General features: G+C 32.5%; 2 protein-coding genes across 2 annotated transcripts; both read right to left on the minus strand.

Moving 5' to 3' along the window:
- Nucleotides 1-12,654: 12,654 nt before the first annotated feature.
- On the minus strand, nucleotides 12,655-13,598 carry LOC125216509. Its single transcript, XM_048118242.1, has one exon. It carries the CDS (start codon nucleotides 13,410-13,412, stop codon nucleotides 12,828-12,830), a length of 585 nt encoding a protein of 194 aa, XP_047974199.1. The 5' UTR covers nucleotides 13,413-13,598; the 3' UTR covers nucleotides 12,655-12,827.
- A 5,711-nt stretch (nucleotides 13,599-19,309) lies between these two features.
- Nucleotides 19,310-21,876, minus strand: LOC125208905 (ribosome biogenesis protein BMS1 homolog). Its single transcript, XM_048108430.1, has 5 exons — nucleotides 21,844-21,876; nucleotides 20,937-21,146; nucleotides 20,401-20,670; nucleotides 20,068-20,271; nucleotides 19,310-19,881 (listed from the first exon to the last, which is right to left on the minus strand). Exons 2-5 carry the CDS (start codon nucleotides 21,084-21,086, stop codon nucleotides 19,717-19,719), a joined length of 789 nt encoding a protein of 262 aa, XP_047964387.1. The 5' UTR covers nucleotides 21,087-21,146; nucleotides 21,844-21,876; the 3' UTR covers nucleotides 19,310-19,716.
- Nucleotides 21,877-23,521: the final 1,645 nt, after the last annotated feature.

Here is a 23,521-nt window from a genome sequence, read left to right on the forward strand (position 1 = left end):
TTTAGGTACTAATTAATACTATAAAACAATTAATATTTATGTTAAGTATTGTTGTACTCATAATTACTTATACATATTACGGCAGGAATGATGATGATAATATTAATAATATATAGTTATGTGTATCCATTTTTGGACTGAGTTGCATTTCCCATAATTCTTGAAATTTGAAATCATCTGAATTCGTACACGTATCCTTCCCTAAAACTTTAGTATGCCTCATAGTTAATAAACTAATTATACAAGTTATAAATAGTGTCACGTCTAGATTCTAGTTAATCAAACTATTGTTTATGTACATATACTAAGAACAATTACATATATATATTCGAAAATAATTATTTATGCACACACACATTCACGTAAATAGTATGCACATTTAACTTTACTATACTAAGGCAAAATATATGTTACACATAATATATAATTATGTTTATTCTAAATTAAATATTCATGATTTAAAACTATTTATATATATTGAACTATCACCTTAACAACTAATATATGCTCTATAACACACTTAGCATCTCTATACTAAAAATGACAATATAATATGCAATGACAATATAATATGATAATATGCAAAATAATGCAGGTGTCTGGTTAGGGATGTCACACACTATAAGTATGAATCACAAACATTTCACTCTAACCATGGAATACTTCACTCTAAGCACATTTTACTTCACTAAAATGAAAAAATAGTGCACTATAAGCATGGATCACAAACACTTCACTGTAACTATGAAATACTTCACTCTAAACATGTTTTACATCACTAAAATGAAAAATCAGAGCAATATAAGCATGGATCACAAACACTTCACTCTAACCATGAAATACTTCACTCTAAACACGTTTTACTTTACTAAAATGAAAGAACAGAGTAATATAAACATGGATCACAAACACTTCACTATAACCATGAAATACTTCACTCTAAGCACATTTTACTTCACTAAAATGAAAAAATAGTGCACTATAAGCATGGATCACAAACACTTCACTCTAACCATGAAATACTTCACTCTACGCACATTTTACTTCACTAAAATGAAAAATTAGTGCACTATAAGCATGGATCACAAACACTTCACTCTAACCATGAAATACTTCACTCCAAACATATTTTACATCACTAAAATGAAAAATCAGAGCAATATAAGCATGGATCACAAACACTTCGCTCTAACCATGGAATACTTCACTCTAAACACATTTTACTTTACTGAAATGAAAGAACAGTGTAATATAATCATGGATCACAAACACTTCACTCTAACCATGGAATACTTCACTCTAAGCACATTTTACTTCACTAAAATGAAAAAATAGTGCACTATAAGCATGGATCACAAACACTTCACTTTAACCATGAAATACTTCACTCTAAACATGTTTTACATCACTAAAATGAAAAATCAGACCAATAAAGCATGGATCACAAACACGTCACTCTAACCATGGAATACTTCACTTTAAATACGTTTTACTTTACTGAAATGAAAGAACAGAGTAATATAAGCATGGATGACAAACACTTCATTCTAATCATGAAATACTTCACTCTAAGCATGTTTTACTTTACTGAAATGAAAAAACAGAACAATATAAGCATGAATCATTAACACTTCACTCTAACCATGGAATACTTCACTTTAAGCACATTTAACTTCACTGAATTGAAAAAACAGAACAATATATCATTTCGCTCTTAGCAATATATCAGTTCACTCTTAGCATTTATCAGTTCACTTTAAGATCTATACATTTCACTGAAATCACAAAAACCAAAACACTATAGGGCATGTATCATATACTTCACTCTAAGCATAAAGTGATCCTCTTTAAGCAGAATAAACTACACTGAAATGAAGAAAATCAAAGCAATAAATAGGAATGAATCACGATTGGCGATTTTGAGTATACAGTCAGATTCTCTTGTTGTATTCATATTTTGATGTTTAAAAGCTACAAAATAAAATTAAATCTAAATCAGATGAAGAAATGTTAATGGAAAATGAGTTCTAAATCGGTAGGAATGATTTCTTACATTTTGAGAAATCTTTATGTTTTGATTACATTTGTTCGATGTTGAAACAACGGAACGTTGAGTTCTAAATCGGTAGGAATGTTGACGATAACAGAATGAGGCAATGGCAATGGCGTTGATGTTGAGTGAGAATGAATCAACCATGAGAAAATGAAAAGAAGTGAAGAGAACAGAAGAGAGAATCGAGCGGGAGAGATGATTTTCACAAATGAGAGACTAATTAGAGTGTAACCCTAATTTTGTGTGTGAAATGACCATTATACCCCCGCCTTGTTATAGTGAAGTAAATATGTGATAGAGTGAACTTCAAATTTGAAAATCACATGTGTAAATATTGGCCCTTGATTTTCTTAATCTTATGGTTGTGATTTGTTCTCTAATTATGTGCTTAATGGGCACTTGCCCTATATCACTACTCTATATATATATATATATATATATATATATATATATATATATATATATATAGGGGAGCACTAGGGTGCCCCCTTATTTAGAGTCACAACGTACATCCAATCTGGTGCTGCCATGTGGCACAAAACATGCAATATTTTAAACACAAAAATGCAATCTAGTTGTATATGCATTTTCGCAGATTGCATTTTAGTTGTATGTAAATTGCATTTTATAGTGTTGAGTTTTGCATTTTCACATAAATTGCATTTTTTATTGTTAAGTTTTGCATTTTCACATATAAAAATGCAATTCGTCTATATATAAAATGCAAATTAAACGGTCAATATCAAAAATGCAAAACTCAATGATAAAAAATGCAATCTGCATATAACAAAAATGCAATCCGCCGAAATTCATTTATAGCTTCTACAAATGTGTATTGCATTTTTCTGTATACAATATTGCATTTTTCGTGCCACATGGCAGCACGTGGTTGGATGTACGTTGTAACTTTAAAATTAGTTGTTATACTAGTACATCCCTATATATATATATAGATAGATATATATATTAAGATTATTTATTCATTTCATTTGTAAAAATAATGGATTCTTTTAAAATAAATGTGAGAAGAATCGAGTTTTATAATTCGTGCGATCAAATGAAAAATAAGTACTCCACGAGCTAATAACCTAACAAGACCATTTACATAAAATCGTTTTCCGTTGATGGAGTACTATTTAGTTAATTAAATACATATGTTACTATGTTTTCAAAATTTTCATTAATGTTAACACGAAAACCTTCTAATTAACCTTAACACCGTAACACGGTCTTTGACTAAAAAAAATGCAACGTCATCATCGTCTTTGTTAACAACCACGCTAATATCTTTTCTTTTTCAAAAAGAATCTAGATATTAATAGGATGACGATACAATCTGATAATAATCGAGACTTAAATAAGGGTATACTACTTGATTATATCCTCATAACTCTCTTTTTCAAATTTAAGTAGTATATCTTATTTAAGTCTTGATTATTATCAAATTGTATAGTATAACCTTATTTAAGTCTTGATTATTTTCATATTGTATCGTCATCTCTCGTTAATATCTAGAATCTTTTTGAAAAAGAAAAGATACAAGTGTGGTTGTCATTTTCCATAACATGACCATTAATGTATGTAGATAGATAGCTATCTCTAGGAGCCAATGCTCGAAACAAATATCACTAAATGAAAGCTCGAACTCAACGGAAGTATTTATTTCCTACTAAATAATTATTTGTAGTAGCCATAAAGTGATACTTCCTTCACCCTGTCCACATAAATAAAGATAATTTTTAGCCACTTTGGAACGTCTTTATATCTTTATTTACTTTTTCATTTTTGATAATTATATGTTTTATTTAAGACTATCATTCATTAATTTACATTTTATTATAATATTAATATATAAAGGTGTGATCGACATTCCATCGACTCTTTTTACTCAATTTTCTTTACATATCCATCAGATAATTACTTTGGAATTGGAGTTTTTTTTTTATGAGACCAAAATGCTCAAACCATTGAAAAATGGTGAGCTGAACAACAACGAACCACAAGGAGTTCATAGCTGTCCCAAAACGAGCTACTCCAAACAACACAACATACTCAAACAGAAAAATAAAAAAGGACAACCAAAGCTAACAAGAGTACGACACAGCACAACACCCAAAAGAAGACACCCAAGAAGCGTAACTAAACAGCTAAAAAACAGAGAGGGGGCAACCATTGAACCTTTTTCAAGTGAGCAACGAGTAGCAAACTAGAGGTGGGAATGGTACCACTTCAATCCAAAGTGAGGGCGTGGAAAAAACACTACCTTCTTGCTTCAGCTCGCCACATAAGCTTAATTCTATTCAAAATCAATTATTTGGTATTATAAAATTAGTTTTGAAATTGAATATTTTATCTAAAATTTTCTAATCTTGTAATTTGAATTCTTTAGCCAAAGTATATGATAAGCAGTGATATAAGGCAACCATTATTTAAATGCATTACTTGATAACATGAATTTAGTTCACAACAAGAATTTGAAAATACGGAGTGAACCAAAATGCCATTATAGTGAACTAAATATTCTATAGAATAAATACTTCACTATAAATATTAAATCATATGAACTAAATCGCTTTTATAGTGAACTATATAAATTCATGCTCTTTATTTAAGCATTTAATATTAGTTATACTATTAAGATCACTTTTAAAATTCCAAACAATTTAATATTAGTTATACTTGATCTGATCACTTTTAAAATTCCAAACAATTGTAAAATTGAATACCTTTCAAACACACTTCATACAAATTTACACAATATTACACACACGACACATACACTTGTATGCCCAACTCCATATGTATATAAATATTATGTAGAATTGTACATAACTACAAATTGAAAAAAAAAATCATCAAAAGTTAATGTCAAACTTTAGGTTTAACTTTTTGAGTTACCAAATAAAAAAAGTGAATTTAAAATATAAACTTATATCAATTACTTAATTTTATCAAATAAATAATGTTGGAGTAAATTTAAATATTATAATTACAATTTTATTTCTTTAAAATAGCAATTAAAACCCAACTCCAATTTCATTATACAAAACCTAATTCAGTTATAGCCGACTAAGTTGAAATAAGTCACAGTCCCAGAATGACAAAATTCACATGAGACTTGCGAAAATGGCTGAAAAATCGAACATCCATGATATTTTAGCCAACAGAGATTGTTTAAGAGGTGAAAATATCTTCTATTTTTAAGTACTACTTCATAATATAATTTCCATAATTTTATTTGTGTTTCCTTTTTAATTATTAGGGTTTCTTGACCTCATAATTGTTTTCACAGCAAAACTTTGATTTTAGATAATGAATTGCAATCTGAAAAATTAGGGTTTTTTAGAATTTCTATAAGTTTCATCATTTACACGACCATTTTCAAATGAATTTTGACACATAATGATACTTTTAATAGCAATTAATATTCTTAATATTTAATAGTATATTCCAAAATCCAACCATACTTATATCATAAACATTACAAGTCCACTTGTGAAATCTAATGCTCTTGCTCCGATTTATAATCTATCCTTCCAGCACAGCTAGACGTCCTGATTATTTTTATCCCACCGGATAAATTGTTTCTCTTGGAGCAATTTCTCTTGGCAATATCCCTCATCATCCATGCCATTGACAACTTGGGATTAACCCTAGTTGTATTATTGAAATCTTGCACAAACTTTTTATGTTTGATTATGGCATCTTCCATTGCTATGGGGCAACGCCGTAATCTCTCCTTCACAGCTTCTGTGCAAAGCCCGCAAACCCATTTACCCGAAAACGAGGTCCGGATTCGAGTTATATACTCCTTTGTGTAGTCTTCTTTGAGGCCACAACACTCGCATTCGGCTTGCAAGATTATTGTTTCTTCCATTTCAGCAATGGTCTCCAATTCTTTGCCTATTTTGTTCATTTCATTTGTCACGTCCGATACCGTTTTTCTTAGATATTGATGATCGCTCTGCAAGTATAATATGATATTATCAATATAGGTTACAATTATTAAAATGATAACTGAGGACCATATTAGTTTGTTGATCAATTCATACCAGTTGCCATCACAAAACATATCAATTCGTGACTCAGTATTAGTTCGTTAATTCATAGATATCGTTAGGGTTTTGTGATATTGAAAGTCAGCAACTGATATGTTTTGTGATGATCAACGAACTTAAGTGGTTCTTAATTCTCATTTTACAGTGATTCTCATTTGATCACAACTCTATAAATAATGTACTACTAACATAGGAAGGATAAACATCTTGTTATTGTGAGAACTAAACTAACTTATACATTCAGTGTAATAAATTATACACGTTGTGCGATAATTTATTGCACTGAATGAACAAATTCTTGAATCTTATCACAACAAGAAAGCTCTAATTAATACACACATGTATATTATACATATATTGACGAAGTGAAGCTAGGGTTGCATACCATGATTGGGAGAATATTGCTTTCTTGTTCTTCTTCTTGAGGTCTCACTAGCATCTCTCTTTGAGGAGAATAAAAAAATTATAGAAGTGGGAAATGGTGGTATTGTGGTATATATAGTGGGTGAAGGATGGTGGAACAATGAGATGGTGATGAAGAAAGGGATAGTTGATGATCATCAACAGAAGAAACATGAGATATCAACATTGCTTTCAAATTTGAAGTTACTTTTCCTATTCCAAGATAGGGCCCTTTAGAGGTTAAAGTCTGTGTATTTGAGCAGATAAGAGTCGCTTTCTTGGCATAGTGCCATAGCCATTAATGAATCTACATTGCAACTTGCAATTTGCATTAGATATTTACGTGTCGTAGGGTGATGAATCATGAAATGCTAGCTTAGACAAGTTGGTGAATGTTTAATTGTTTAATGAACGGATGTGTGTGCAGTGACGTAGCCAGGGTCTCAACATTAGGCGCCCCAAATCACTGTTAACAATTGTGAAGTATTTTTCGTCGTTGGAAACAACTTATGTGTATATGCTTGGACTCTCCTAAATCCTAGATACTAAACCCTAAATCTTATGCACAATTAAGTGACAAGTTAGATACAAAGTTTAAATTTTGTTGCAATTGCAACATTAGTATGTATTTGTGACTTTTCTTTGTTACGTCCAATCGTTGACTACTTAAGAGTATAATTTTGTTCAAAGTTGATTATTTCCAAGTCTCTAATTTAAGCTCAAACTTTATTTATTAAACACTTCAAATATATAGCTTTCTGTAAATTAAAATATTCATTATTTTCTTTTAAAATTAAATTGATCTATTCATTCACATATATAAAACATATTTATTAAAATTTGTGACATTTTAGTGTACAGAAAAATCAAGGTGTAATAAGTTAATAACTTATTGTTAATTATTGCACAACCATTGTGTGTTGTTTTAAAATCTAACTCGTCCAACGAATTTCTTCACGAGTCAATCAGTCGAGTTGCGTTAAACTCAAAAGCTTGACTTATATAGTAAACGAGCTTAACTAAACAAGTTTTAACAAATTTACAAAGTCGAGATGTAAAAAGTTTATCCAATTTACAAATTTAAACATATATTATTGTCAATGAATTCTATACATAACTAAGGCTATTTGAAATGAGGATTTGGGCTAGTATTGGATTAACATGAGGGTCATGTGAAATAGGGATGGACTTCATTTGGAATCAGACTCTCAAATTGCAAGAAAAGCCTTGTGGATATCTGTGTTTGAGTGTCAAAACAAACTAGGGTTTTTCTGGGGAAGTTAATGCTTGCATGAATAGTTGTTGAGCTTACCGTGAATTGCTCCACTTGGAAGCCACTGGTTCTAAATGGATAATCTTTGTGAATTTGTGATTGAGCAATATTGTATCTTGTCAGAAACCTTAAACAATTAAAATTTTCCATTTTAGGTCTACTTTCTATATAAATTTTATGTTACATGTTTTTATATAAACATGTACAAACTCGAATATTGAGCATTAATTTTATGTGATTTGTAAAATTAATAATCTCACTAATAATTTTTTAAAATAATAGAGTCAAATTAAATGTATGAACAAAACAAATAATTCAAAATATGGACTAAATTAGAGTAGTGTACATAAATGGTACCCTATTACGGACTCAATGTCCCACATCAGATGTCAGAACAACTAATGTGAGTATATAAACTAAATGAGTTCTCTCTTAAATAGACTAGTCTTTTGGGCTGAGTTATTATGTTTGTTCTGTATCCACTCGGAGTGGTGGCCGAATAACGAATCCGTCGTGACCAACGAGAATTAGGAGTAGTGGCCTGTCAAAGAACCAGCCGCGTCCAACGACGACGTTGGCCCTTAAAGGATGGTCAGATGTTACGGACCCAATGTCTCATATTGGATGTGAGAACAACTAGTATTTAGTATATAGACTAAGTGGCCTCTCTTTCTAAAATAGACTAGTCTTTTTAGATTGAGTTCTCCTGTTAGATGTAGAATAACTATCATATTGTTTTGAATTAAATTGGTAGTAGTAATTTGTTGTACCTTTATCGCCTACAAAAATTATCATAGATTGTGGAAGACCCAAATTTCATAAATAGTTGATAGTGTGACCGCATTGATAACCTGATTTCATATGTGGTTAATGTGGTAAGTTGTGTAGATCATACTAATATGGTAAGTTGTATAGATCATAATAATAAAAATGAAAAGTGATACGATACAAGTTTAATTACATTATTAATAAAGTATAATAGAAAGAAAGAGTAATGAATCATTGTTAGTTAAAAATATGGTTCACCTTATTATAGAGTAACAAGTTTTTCAAAACAAAAATGGACTACTTGTATAGGACCATGGATGAACCCACATAGAGAAAGGATGGGACTTCAGCCCTTAATGAATTTATTTCTTCATATTTTTCTTCTATAAATTTTTATTATTTATTCCTATTTTATGTACATAATTATATTATAGTCTATATTAGTCATTTAAATTACCTAAAAAAATATTTTTAAAATATAGCCCTTACTTAATGTTCATTTGTGCGTCCACCTAAAAGGGTCTCCATTTATATGGAACTAATGATGTTTAGTTTTTTTTCATAGAATAATAAAAAGAAATTGTGGAAATTTTATACTGGACCAGAAACGTATTTGTTATGACTTATGGCAACAAAAAAAATCAGACAGAGAGATGATAAAAATATATGTATCCAAAGTATGGCCCAATGTGTCATTCATATGTAGTAAGAAAAACCAGATAGACCAGTTTCAAAAAGAGTAACAAGTGGGCCGAAGAAAGCCCAATCCAAATATTGAGGATAAATATATATATATATATGATAACAATATAAATGAAATATACTGTATTTTGTTACAGACTAAGACTAAGGCGAAAATTGATCCTAAATATATGATCATTTTATGATTTTGGTCCTAAATTTCTTTTTCTGGATGTTTTAGTCCTGCATATTTCAAATCGGATCACAATTGGTCATTCGTCAATAATTCCGTAAATTTTATAACAGTTAATGGATTTAACTCAATTTTGACCAAATTATACAGTTAATTCTGATTTTTAATTAGTGACTTAAAAATTAAGGTTTTAATTAAGGTTTTCAATTTCTGCCAAATAATTAAGGTTTTAAATTTCTACCAAATCTCCTCCCCCACCACCGCCGCCGCCCTCCGCCTCTTCTTCCACGACTGCTTAGTCGGCGGCATTGAAGTTCTTACTCTTCATCTATTCTCCACCCCTCTGTTTTACTCTTCTTTCACATTCAATTTCTCAACTGTGTTTAGAAAATAGCTTCCTTCAACTGTGATATCTGCAAATTCTAAAATGATTAGTGTATGTGAAAAATTCACAGTAATGAAAATGAATATGTATCCAAAAAATATTGCTCCTACATCCATCAAAACTTCAAGCTCCTTGCAAAAAAAATCTACAAATGCACAAAAACTTCTCCTCTTAGTCTCTTACGGATTCTCTTATTTTGTTTTGTTACGCAACTTCATATACTTATTTGATACTGATATGTATGTGTTTGCTTTTTGCATTGTTGACTCAGATTTCAGCATAGCATAGAAGATCTTGCACGAGAGCAGTCGTGGAAGAAGAGGCGGAGGGCGGCGGCGGAGGAGATTTGGCGGAAATTGAAAACCTTCATTATATGGCTGAAATTGAAAACCTCAATTAAAACCATGATTTTTAAGTCACTAATTAAAAATCAGAATTAACAGTATAATTTGGTCAAAATTGAGTTAAATCTGTTGACTGTTATAAAATTAACAAAATTATTGACGGATGACCAATTTTGATTCGATTTGAAATGTACAGGACCAAAAAATCCAAAAGATAAAGTGTATGACCAAAATCATAAAATAACCATATATTCAGGACCAGTTTTGGTCTTCACTCTTTGTTACATAATAATTGGATATGTTTGCCTATAAGTTTTCAATTCACCTCCATTTGCCGACGGAAATTTCCAAAAATACTCTCTAATCATAATTAGTAATAGGGATGTCAGTGTAGCCTGCAACCCGTGGGCTTGTCCGAATAGCCCGCCCAAATTAATAGGGTTAGGACCGAAATTTATAGCCCAAAAAAATCAAAACCCCATTAGCCCGCACCCAATTAACCCGCAACCCGTTAGGGCCAGACCCGAAAACCCGATAAAATTTCTATTATTCAGTATTTTTACTCCTAATTCAACACTTTATTGATTAATTTTATAATATACATATCTAAAAATTAACTTTCAATTTTATATTAAATATATAAATTATATATTGAATTTTAATTCATATAAAAATTGATAAATAAATTAAAAACTTCAAATTCGCTAAAAAAATATTTAGATTTCTATAACATGCATTAAAATTTCACAAAATATCTCAAATATTAGTATTTGATCATGTTTATGATTGTGTTTAAGCTTATATCTCAAATTTATCATAATTAAATATTTTACATTTTATAAATATAACTATTTTTCATCATTATTTATTGGATTGAGCGCATGTTAATTTTATCGGTGACAACCCGATTAATCCGATGGGCTAGCCTGAAACCCGAGCTTTTAGGGTTAGGGTTGAACTTTTATAACCCAAAAGAAATCACAACCCGGTTAGCCCGCACCCGATTAACCCGAAACCCGAGTGTGCTGGCCCAAAACCCGATGGACCGGCACGATTGACATCCCTAGTTAGTCTGAGTAAACAGACATTTGAAAGGTTACATGAACTCGAAAAGCCGAGAACTTTAGTCTTATATATTAGTCACTTTATCTGTATGCAAATCTTATACACTCCTACTATTAATCACTTTATTGTTAGGCACATAAAAAAAAATTAAAATTAACTTGTATGTCTATATATTATATGCGCATGTTGTACAATTAACATTAGTCGTAGTCTTATTTAAATAGTTATGTTATATGCTAGATCTATATTGACCTCATATTATTTAGCGTATCAATAATCCAACCATAAATTTCCTAAGCTCTCCAAAATTAAATTTCCTCGACTACACACCTACTTTTTTATTAATCTTCAATTTCTTAGTATTCATTTACAACGTGATTTTTCTAAAATTAAATTATAAAGATTAAAAATTCAAAATTTGGATGATTAAAATGAAAAAGGTTAGATAATTGAAATAAAATAAAATTTACTACTTCATCCGTCCCAAGATATTAGACCTCTTTCTTTTGGGCACATGAATTTAGGAGATATATAGTTGTTTAGTGGTGTAAGTGGAGTTGATAGTAGAGTAAATTTTTATCATAAATAGAAATTATTCAGTGTATTGGGATACCCTAAAGTGGAATAGGGGTCTAATATCTTGGGACGGGTGGAGCATATAACTGGTGCATTTTAATTAAAGTCAGTGGGGAACTGGGGATCCAGGAATTTTGAAGGGATAATATATGTGAAGAAATCGAAGAAAATAGAAGACTAGGAAGAAGAATGGATGAATTGAGATAATGTTAGATATGTAAAGATATAAGTGGTATTTAAAGAGAGTGAATTAATAAAAAGGTAAAGATCCATTGGCAACGGAATAATAACAATATGAAATGGCAAAAGTGGCAACAGATGATAGAATTAAAAATTATTTAAAACTTGAAATTAAAAAAAAAAAATCAAATGGAACATCATGCTCCCGACCCACGATTGGGATGCACGCACGGCTGAGACTCGTGCGCGTAGTGGCACAATCACGCCGCACTCGTGGCTCATGTTGCAACCGCCACACCCCTCAGCGTTGCAGGTTGAGAGTTAATTAGTTTTCAACAATATGGATAAAATTAGTATAGTAATTAATAAGAAAAGGTATTTTGTCCATATTTATTTTTCCTTGGAAATTTTTCAGATTCGAATTAGACATGTTTCAGATTCGATGAATCATGTTAAGCGAATACTATTAGGTACATATCAAATTATCAACCGCACGGACAATAATTTAGAAACCCTTCGATGTATTACCTCATAATTGTTACAGATAAAAAAATTCTTCCTTCATCCATAATATATATACATTAAAAAATATACACATTAATTTATCAATTAGTTCAATTCTCTCCATGCACATATTTTTTTATGCGTATACATCATACACTTTTTGGTCACAACATGACAAAAGCGCCTATATATTATTATTTCCAAAACTTGAAAAGAAAAAAAACAACTTATAAAGTCAGAAAATTACACTACCAAATCAAACATATGCATTAATCGACAAAAACAAACATTATTGACAAGATCTAACAAGCATTAATTAAGATTAATAACATACTATTAATTAATTTACGCCTTGTTGCGATGATTAATCTCCTTAGTAATTGCAGGTATGCAGCTCGAACTCCTAGCAATTCCTCCTCTAACCGTTTGATTCGCACCTCCTTTATCTCTAGGGCTAAGTGATTTTGCCCTATTTTTCCTCAAAATGTCTCTCATGGCCTCCGCCTGGCAGAGCACTGGGTATGCTCTGCCTAGGCGGTTAAACCTAGCACATGCGCTCACATGCGCACGCATGGCCTCCTCCCTTTTCCCTCCGTTTTTCTCCATCTCCTCCTTCACGGCCTCTGAGCAGAGCCCGCATATCATCTGGCCATAGGTCCCGCGCACTTTCTTCACGTACTGTGGGGTGCACTCCTCTGACATCCCACAACACTCACACTTTGCGTCCTCGACCTCCGAGATGGGGGGCAAGGGCAAAGTAGCCTTCTCTGAGCCTGTTAGGGCTTCCTGGCTCATGAGCTCGAACGAGATGTCTGAGATTGTGCGTTGGAGGGTTTCCATCGAGAGCTTCGAAGGCTTCTGGATGACGTTGTTGTTGTTGTTGCTCTTAGTGTAACCTTGGAGAAAGGTGGTGTCACTATTGGGTGCCATTTTGGTATGAAAAGAAAATTGATGGGCGAGGGGCTAGGGTTTGTTAAATTTCAAATGTTTATATAGAGAGTTGTGTTGGATTTTTTCTAGTGTAGAAAAGGGGCTTGGTTAGGTTGAAATTGATGGGAAGAAGCATGAAGAATTGTAGAAAGTATAATATTGTGGAAATTCAAACACAACACTAAGTAGTGATGTGGAGATGGTATAACCCAAGCTATATATATAGAGTGATTGTTAGAAGTTTTTGTGGACATGATTAGAGCTAGAATATGTCTGTGATTAGAGAGGGACATAGAATCAACTGGATTTTTCATGTATGTCCATGGAAATGTAAAGAATTGCCTTAGTTCAATGTCCACTTCTTTTAATTTAAATCTAATTAATAGTGTTATGTTTCCGTGAACTAGTGTTGTTTCACGGACATTGTTATTGTAGCCATGCACTGTTGCTTTTGTTGATGAACACACAATGTCATGAAACCATTGCATTTGCATCATATTTTTTTAGTAGTATTAATTTTCTAGTGGGTCCCTTTTTGTATTCTTTTATCTATTGGGATTTTGGCATATATAGGTATAAATTATAATATGAGACACGAAGTGCAATTGCAAAGACCCATCACGAGAAAGTAATCAAACCAAATTTATGGCATAACTTGAAATAAAAATAAAGTTTTCTTTAGCTTCAAATCAACTCATGCACATGATTCTTGATTTGTAGCCAAAAGCAGTAACTCAACCACGCATAGTGAGTACTTCAGCGAAGTGCTCGTTATACTGTCAAAAGTGTTTGGTGAAACAACATTAGAGTTCTTGCTATTAAGATCAATGCTAATTTACCGAGCACTGAGTCACCAAGTTTCCGAGCACATCATTATGCTCGGTAAACAATTGACCATTTCCAGCCAAGCTAAACCAACGTGCTCGAGATTTATTAGTTGAACACTTCAAAACGCATAAGCTTTAGTTGATGCTCCAACTCAATATTGAGCTCCAGTAAATATACTTTGTATATGAACCAGCAACCAAAAGGTTCAAGAAAGTAGGCAAAAAGTTATGGGCATGCAATTAATTTTGTGAGCTCCTATAATTAATTTGTCCGTGAAAATGATAGTATTATACTAGTGACAAAATAAAATAAAATAAAGAAAATGTGTCTTATCATGTACATAATCACAAGCTTTCTTATCAAAAAGTAATGTGAAATAGATAAGAAGCGTAAACATCGACAAAATAATACTCCACTAAATAATCTATTCAAGGTTCGGAGAAAATTCAAAATTGGGAAGTATTCAAGATTTGATGCTTGTTCACTTCCTCTTCTCATCGGGGCAAATACTTGAGGATTGGAACGTCATCAGAGAGTGGGAGGGTTGACACCAGGTTTGAAAGCTTGAGAAACACACGAAATAGGTGGGCGTTGCCTCTTGCTCCCTACTCGCTATCTTCTCTCAGGTAGCTTCCTGTTGTTTTCCTTCGTTAGTTAGTGGTGTGCCTTGCTTTCGACTGCTGCTTTTTCTTTCTAGCTATGCAGATTTTGCACTTGTTGTGCTGTCAGCTCTGTTGGCTTTTTCTTCCGTTTTTTTAGTCCGTGTACGTTTATTGTTGTTGTACTCTACCTTGCCACTTTTGGATGGTTTGAGATTTTTGATTTATCTAAAAAAAAAAATTTGATACTTGTACTGATCAGAAAAAAATTCAAATTTCCAGCTTAAAGAAGTGAGAAAACCAAATTAGTCTGTTTTTTTTTCTTTATATTTTTCGTTTCCTTTTTTTTCTATTCTTAGAACTATACCAAATATGTAGTCCATTTGTGACGTGCAAGATTCCATCAATGTCACTTAGAAAAGATTTTGAGCTCCCTTTAGTTAATTATTACTCCTTATTTTACCAAATAAAATGTTTAGTTACATTTTATTTTGTATCCAATAAATTAATCTAAAATAAAACTATGTTACGTTAGACATTTTAATCTTTTGCTTTTAACTTTCCAACATAATTTCATCCAATAAAATATCAGAATGTACAATACAATATAACCAATCAAAGATATTTCATGTCCACAAACTCGATATGGAAAATGTTCTTTAAAAACATACAAATAGATCACGAGCAACATAATTAATTAGTGGATGTACGACACTCGAGTCACACTCTTGATAAAACACTAAAAAGTCAAAATTAAATTAAAGGGTGCGAGTTTTTCAGCCTCAAATTCTACATCAAGAAATGAGTTTGAGCCGTGGAAGTATTAAAGTGACATTATGTAACAGAAATCCACAAATTATCATGTTAAACTTATGAAGAGTCATGGATTTATTCAAACCACAACCTCGACCATATCCACAAAACATGGCCTATTTTAATTAGTGGTATGGTATTCATCTCCGGTCATCTTAAACTACTTGGCACTAATTTTTTTAGTAAAAACTTTATTTCTATTATAATACTTTAAAAAAATTTATAATTTTATTCTTTCTTCACTTAACCTTTAAAACATCAATTTTTCAAATTTTGTTCAAAGAAATTACTACGAAAGAGTAATAGTAGCATACTTAAAACAAATCCACCATGTCTAACCTTATCTACACAATCTATAGAGAGGCAAGTCATAAAAGGAAAGTATCAAGTCAAAATTGTCTATATTAACTCTTCAAAATATAGCTTCAAATCTACATTTGGTACCATCAATGAAAATGATATATCGGTACAATATTAGCTCTTCAAAAAATAGCTTCTACCAAAAACTCTTCAACTTCAAATCTATTTACAAATCTAGATAGGTAAGGATGACATAGAACAAGACACTCCATCTGCGGTCATGATTGTGGATTCTTTCTCTTCCTTTGATTTCTCCACTTCTACCGCCACCTTTCTCTCTTCCAAATCCTTTAGTTTCCGTTTTCTTAACAACTAGCCTATGTTGAACTTAGAAAAGTTTTCTTAGAGCACTCATAATTGAAGGCCCTTCCATTCCACCTCACCATTTGACCTAAGGGTCTATCTTCATGCAATGGAAGACCTTTCCATTCCATTTCATTTTCACATCATCACTATTTTATTTTAATTTTTTAGCACTTTTATATTTAATATATTATCAAATTAAATAAATTTAAATGCAAAAATATTAATATTCAAAAATATTCATTGTATTATAATATTGAAAAGGAAAATACAACGAGATGCAAATTTAAATAAAACTAGAGAGAGAAAAATTATTAAAAAATGAGAGAAGAAAAAATGATGGTGTGGGAAATAGAATGATGGGGATGGGGTATTTATATTAGAAAATATGAAATAATAAATAAAATAAAATAAAATAAAAAATAGGATCGGCCTAGGCCGTTCCAACGGCCATATGGGAAGGGCCTTTGATAGGCCTTCTTGCAATGGTTGGCCAATGGGGAAGGCCTCTCCATCGACCAACCATTGCTTAGTGGACATTTAGTGATATGATTGATAGATGAAAACAATCAAACCATTTACTTTGTTGGATTAGTACATTTTGAACTTATTTGACCATCTTATCCTTTAAATAGTCAAAATGTTCTGTTTTATCATCTATCATGTCACTCAAAGTAATGCCTCCTATGACTCGAGACAATATGTTTTCTTATTGAATCTAACAGAGAGCTAGGGAGTAGGAACAATAGTTCCCCCAAAGGTGATTTTTTTCTAGAGATATACCAAATGACAAGGAACTATTTTAATATGAATCCCACAAACGAATCAACCATTTACATTTGATCGCAGTTTCGGGTTAAGATATGGTTTCTAACTTAAATGTTTATTAATTTGGCATGATGACCAAAGGAGTGCCACCAAAGATGTGAGCCCAAGGGGCAGCAAATGGATGGTGGGCCCATAGCTTTGGGTTTTGCCACCATACGTGTGCCGTATGTGGAATCTAGCTGGAAAATAACTCTAGTGAAATCTTTGGCTTTATTAACTTCTCAGTGTAATTTAATGGTTTTGGGTTAAATCAGGACTCCCTGACTAAGTATGTTTATCAAATTACTACAAGTATTATAAGACTATTAAAATCTAACTTAAAAACAAAAGCAGTGAAATCTTTTAACAATTTCATAAAGTTATTACCTTCTCAGTTTTAATGAGTTAGTCATGGTTTCGGATTAAGATAGAGCTCCCTAACTTTAATGCTTTTCAGATTACCAAAAGAATCATAAGACCATTACAGTATATTCCATCCGTCCCTTGTTACTCGCACTTTTCATTTTAGGCCGTAAATTTGCGATTGATTTTTTCGTGTAATAAAATTAGAATTTTAAATGTAATGAGACACCACTTAATAAATGACCTCTTAACTTAAACTAACATATTGATTAAATGCATTAATTCTAACTTAAACTATAAATAGTGTAAGGAGTTTGTGACGAGCCGAAAAGCAATAGTGCAAGTAACATGGGACGGAGGGAGTATATAAATACATTGGTAACTGATAATTTCATATAGCTATTACCTCCTCAGCTTGAATACGTCGAAGGTTTTTGACAAATTTGTGCAATATCCTTCCAGGACACTCCATGAACACAACTCTCGGTACCTCAAACAACAGTCGTTTACTTGGAGTTGAGTCCTTCGATTCTGATGCGAACGGTTGAGCTTCCTGCAATGACTTGGGGAACTATTTTAATATGAATCCCACATTGGCTCCGCGTGAAAATATTGAATGGCATATAACTGAGTCAACCATTTACGTTTGATCACGGTTTCGGGTTAAGTTAGTGCTAAATATGGATATCCTAAAAAAGGGGCTACCCAAAGGGGTGCCACTAAAAATGTGGGCCCAAGGGGCAACAATTGGTTGGTGGGCCCATAGCTTTGGGTTTTTCGACCTGGCGTGTTCAATTTGTGGTAGATTCATACGAATGACACATCAGTTCGTGCCGCAGGCACGGACGGACAGCTTACCGCTGCGGATGCTCTTAAGACCAGTATCACTTTATTAAAAATAAAGAGAATAACATTTTTAGTCTCTGGGCTTGCACCAATATCATTCACGATCCCTATTCTGTAAAAATTTCATCAGACGTTCCTAAATATTGATATAATATCGTTGAAAGCACTTTTATATTTTTAAGATGTTTTTGGACAAAAATACCTTCAAGCTAGCTATAAGGTTATTTATGTTTATTTCATGAGAGAGGGAACTGTCATTTTAGTTCTCCTTCATTTCTTCATGTATGTGCCATGACGAGCAAGTATTTGCCACATACGTTAACGATTTCTCTTGGAGGAATACAGTAGAAATGAAAAAACAAAGTGTAAACCAAATAATGGTTCTCTCTCATGAAAAAGACATAAAGTTTTAAAAGTGCAAAAGATCTTCGATCGATATTATCAATATCCAAAAAGTCGCCAATTTCGCAAATAAATACTATTTCCTAGGACATTCGAATTGGATATCCCTGTAAAACAAGAACCGTACCCGCACCATCGAATTTCCTTCTATATATAATCTTTGATAACACATCAAAATTCCACCATCAGAGCAGTTCCGACCCAGAGGAAGCTACTGGCTTTTGGTGAGACGAGTAACAACACCGGAGGTTATCAGCAGGACTGAGATTCCATACCAAGGGCCTCTCTGCTTAGTCATAGGAAATGTACAAGATTGGAAGCCAAGGATTTTGATCGGAGCTTTCATCTGATTTTGGAATAACAATTGAGCTTCTATAAGAAAGAAAAGCACCATATCTTGTTCAAAGAAACTGGTAAGTAAATGCTGGTCAACTTTTATTCTCTTTCACTTAATCTTCAAATTTCATGTTCAAAAGAAATACCTCAAATAATACGAGATAGAGTGAGTAATAGCATAGTTAAAACAAAATTTCACCATGTCTACTTTATCAAGATACTTTATGGAGAGGCAAGTCATACATGCTAGTACAAAATTCTTTTGTCAAAAGTCAAAATGGCAAGTCATACAAACTACAAAGGTTTATAATTTGGTACCATCTAATGAAAATGATAGGTTCCAAATTAAGTCTTCAAAAATAGCTTCTACAAAAAATTCTTCAACTCCAGATATATCACGCTATGTATACAAGAGTACACCGAAATATGGATCATCATCCATCAAATATCTAGACTGATGAGAACGACATAGAGCGTAACACGCCTTCTATAACGTTGCTTTTAACCTACATATCCGTCTGCTTCTCGATGAAGGGGGCTTTCGACTTCATACTGCCGAATGAAAGTCACTCACAGAGGTTACAACAAATGCATTTCAGTAAGGCACATGAAGCCAGCAAAAATCTGGTTACCCAACCCATTCATGGTCATGATTGTGGGTTCCTGCGGATTTTCTTCTTCATTTTGTCCTCTTCTCGGTACCTTACCCTTCGTTCCTCACGCTGTCTCTTCTTCGAGATCTGCTCTTCCTTTGCTTTCTCCACTGCTAACAACTTTCTCTTTTCCGCCTCCGTTCGTTTACGTTTTCTTGTCTGCAGAAAGGATATCCCCGAATCCCGAATTAATAAAATTATAAATTAAATGACTGAAAATTTAACACTAGTCTATGTTGAAGAGAGAAGTTTTCTAATGGACATTTACTTTAAGCGATAGGATTGATTAAAATCTAGCTAAAAAACAACTGCAGTGAAATATTTGTAATTCCATAAAGCTATTACCTTCTCGGTCTTAAGGAGTTGAAGGTGTTGGACAAGTTTGTGCACTTTCCTTTCATGAGGCTCCATGACCACAGCTCTCCGGTTCTCAAGCAATGGCCGTTTTCGTGGAGCTAAGTCCTTCGGTTTTGATGCGAACGGCAGAGCTGCTTGTAATGACTTGGGGATGACCAATGGATTGAACTTCCTCGGCCTCCTTTCAACAGGCTACAATCACAATGAAGGGGGTAAGTAAAATACTCAGGCAAGTGAAATCCAATCTCTAAGTATAGGCTATGCAGTATCAATTTCTGATGGAATAGGACTGTGACGAGTGTAGCAAGAAGAAATTCTCACCCTGTAGAGAGAATCCTTGTTAACTGGCACTTGAAGATTATGTTCCCTCCTTAACTCGGCAACTGTTTTCATTCCCTGCCACGTCTTATCACGTGGCTGCAAGGCTGTTGTCAGAGGGTTGTAAAAGCGAGGGACTTCCACCTGAATCCAAGCACGCAAGAAAACAGTGTCGCCCATTTTAATTTTATCCTCGAATGTGCATCTAACGATGGCACCCTCCTTACTGCCGCCCTTCTTAGAGGGCTTGTTAGAAATCTCTCCTTTAGCAGCCTAGAATGAAATTCAGATCCAAAAGAGAACATCTTTTAGAATAAGGTAGACAGAGCATGAAACACGGAAACGAAAAATTATGAATTTCCTGACATAAATATAAAGTAATAAACAGCAAAAAAGTATAATCCACCTGCAGGCTGCAGCCATACGAAGTTTTTTAGACATCAACAAAGGAAAGCCTTCCTTACTAGTTTTTGATACTTTCATCCTCATGTATTGTTTCAATTACTAGCCTAGGTAACTGATATGGAGAAAAAAAATACCTTCTTCACTTGACCGCGAATTCCACTAACAGTTCGAACAGAAGCACCTTCAAACCTAGCTATTTCAAGATCTGAAGTAAACATGTCCTGAATGAATGCCGTCTTCTTGAAGATTTTACAGGGAGTACCGACTAGCTTGAGCTTCTTCATTATCTTTGCAGCATGGTTGAACTCTAGGACTGTAGCAGTAGCAGTAATCCTAAATGATGCCTGAAGGCAGGGTACCAAATAAACAATTATTGCTACAAACTAGAAATATGAACTGAACCAAATCTCAATAAAATTATACTAATCCTCTTATATGGCAAGTAAAAGGCACGTTACACTACTTGAGTGATCATTAGGGGCAGATACAAACTATTATTACTCAAAATGAGGTAAAAGAATCATATCCACAGTACTGTGGCAATATACAAACTTTAAAACACAGCCGAATGCAAGTTCTGTATAATTGTTTATATTGATCCAGAATAAGTTGAGAAACATTAGAATTGAATCTAAAACACAAGCCAGTAATCCACACAAACAAATTTCAAGCAATGTCTATGCGGAAAGCAAATCTAGTAAGAAAACTAGGTAATAACCCAACAGCTCTAATTCGTCGAGAACTGAAAAAACATGAAAACTTTTCAGTCTGATTTTCAGAGAATTTTCCTATCTTTAAATTGTGAAGAATGAAGTCATGCTCCAGTGGCAAAAGATCCCGTAATCAATAAAGTGTGGCTCTTTTGAGCACCACAACATTGAACCATGAATACCAGCACATGTGAAATTTACCCAAGTTCCAACACACTGATTCTGATGTTATCTGTAGGTATTACATGCAGAAGAAATAGGAGAATTTTCTTTAACATGCCTACACTGATACTCGTTTCAGAATAAGCCCCAAAAAATTACTACTAGTTACCTGATTATTTGATAAGTTCTGTATAGCAACAACCCCAGTGACATTCTATAGGACAAGAATTAATGGTGCGGACAAGATTTGAATAAATGATGCTTAGTGAATTAAGTATACAGAAAATTTACTTTTTTCGTTCCGTTTTTGCGGGAAATCATTTACTTCAATTTTGCTTTTTGATTTATTTACAATTATCTCATTTGCATCAATTAGCCTTATATTTTAAATGAATTTCTATATCAATTCATTATCAAATTATACATACTACATATATTTATATTTACTGGGACGAATTCATATTCTAATAAATATATGCAAAAAAAAACATTTATCATTAGATTAATTTACGTATCATTTAATATGTAAATTTATAGTCTAATAATTTAATTTGACTAATAATATGGCGTACTAGTTTTTTGGTCAAATAATATAGATTTTCAGTATAATAACGTAGCTTGACTAATAATATAATACTTCGTACTAGCTTTTTTGGTCTAATGATATAGATTTTCAGTCTAATACTAATATGGTTTGACTAATAATATAGCTTTTTAATCTAATAATGTAACTCGGCTATTATTATCACAACCGTCCAATCCAATAATTCAATGGTTATGATTTGTGTTGTGTTTTACACACATAACCCTAATACACCTCTCTATCTACTTCTTGTACTTATATTTAATTTATTATGCTAAAGTAATTACTAAATCGATCAGTCAAGTTCAATTTAGAGTGTATTTAATCAGGCAGAAGTTGAGCGTGAAGAAGAAGCTGGAGGCGTCCACAAGAGCTAGCAGAGATGATTAAGCATAAAGAAGAGGATGGAAGCATAGCTGGCCAGTGGCCACCGTAATGTCCGTTGGAGTGAATAAGACGATGATAATGGAAAAGGAATAACAACACCATTATAGTTAAGTATTAAAATATAATTAAAATGTATTTCAAGAAAACAAAGAAATGAATAAAAAAAATTAAATGAACAAAATCAAATAATGCTTTACAAGAAAATATTAAATTAAATAAAAATATAAATGAATTAAAAATAGAAAAAAATAATAAAATTTAAATATATTGGATGATAATATAAATGCTTTACAAGATAACGGAAAAAAGATAAAACGTACTCAATCCGTCCCATAAAAATAGGGAAACTTTCGTTTTTCCGTCGTCCCATAAAAATAGCTCATTTCCATTTATGGAAAGTTAATTTTGACTCATTACACGTATATATCGATTTATTTACAATTTATACCACTAGGGTCCACCATTAAACACTAATAATAATATAGGTCCTTCTATCTACTGACATTACTGTCCTTCTTTACATCTCTCTTTACCAAGTATGAATTGATTCTCGTGCTATTCAAATGTCTTTATTTTTATAGGATAGTGGGAGCAAATGATTAACAGAAATTTGAAATATGAAATTAACATATTGTTGTAACAGAAGAAGTAAAGAACCTATGTTTCGGTATGGGTAAAACTTAAAGATAAATTTCTCACTACATACAAATACTCCCTCCGTCCCAAGGTATTAGACCAACTTTCCTTTTTGGGATGTCCCAACATATTAGACTCGTTTCCTTTTTTAGCAAAAAGCATCTATCTTATTTTATTCTCCACCTACTTTTTTCTCTCTTCTCTCCTCTACTTTTCACTCTCTCATACTTTACTCTCTCCA

Source organism: Salvia hispanica, chromosome 3, assembly GCF_023119035.1.
Source record: "Salvia hispanica cultivar TCC Black 2014 chromosome 3, UniMelb_Shisp_WGS_1.0, whole genome shotgun sequence".
In the NCBI taxonomy this organism is placed as follows: Eukaryota; Viridiplantae; Streptophyta; class Magnoliopsida; order Lamiales; family Lamiaceae; genus Salvia; species Salvia hispanica.

Coding starts and splice junctions, on each gene's coding strand:
- LOC125216509 (XM_048118242.1), bottom strand. CDS start 13,412: ATGGCACCCAATAGTGACACCACCTTTCTCCAAGGTTACACTAAGAGC.
- LOC125208905 (XM_048108430.1), bottom strand. CDS start 21,086: ATGAAGAAGCTCAAGCTAGTCGGTACTCCCTGTAAAATCTTCAAGAAG. Junction 20,272..20,400: donor ACAAGGATTCTCTCTACAGG/GTGAGAATTTCT, acceptor TTGTGATTGTAG/CCTGTTGAAAGGAGGCCGAG. Junction 19,882..20,067: donor AACTCCTTAAGACCGAGAAG/GTAATAGCTTTA, acceptor TCCTTTCTGCAG/ACAAGAAAACGTAAACGAAC.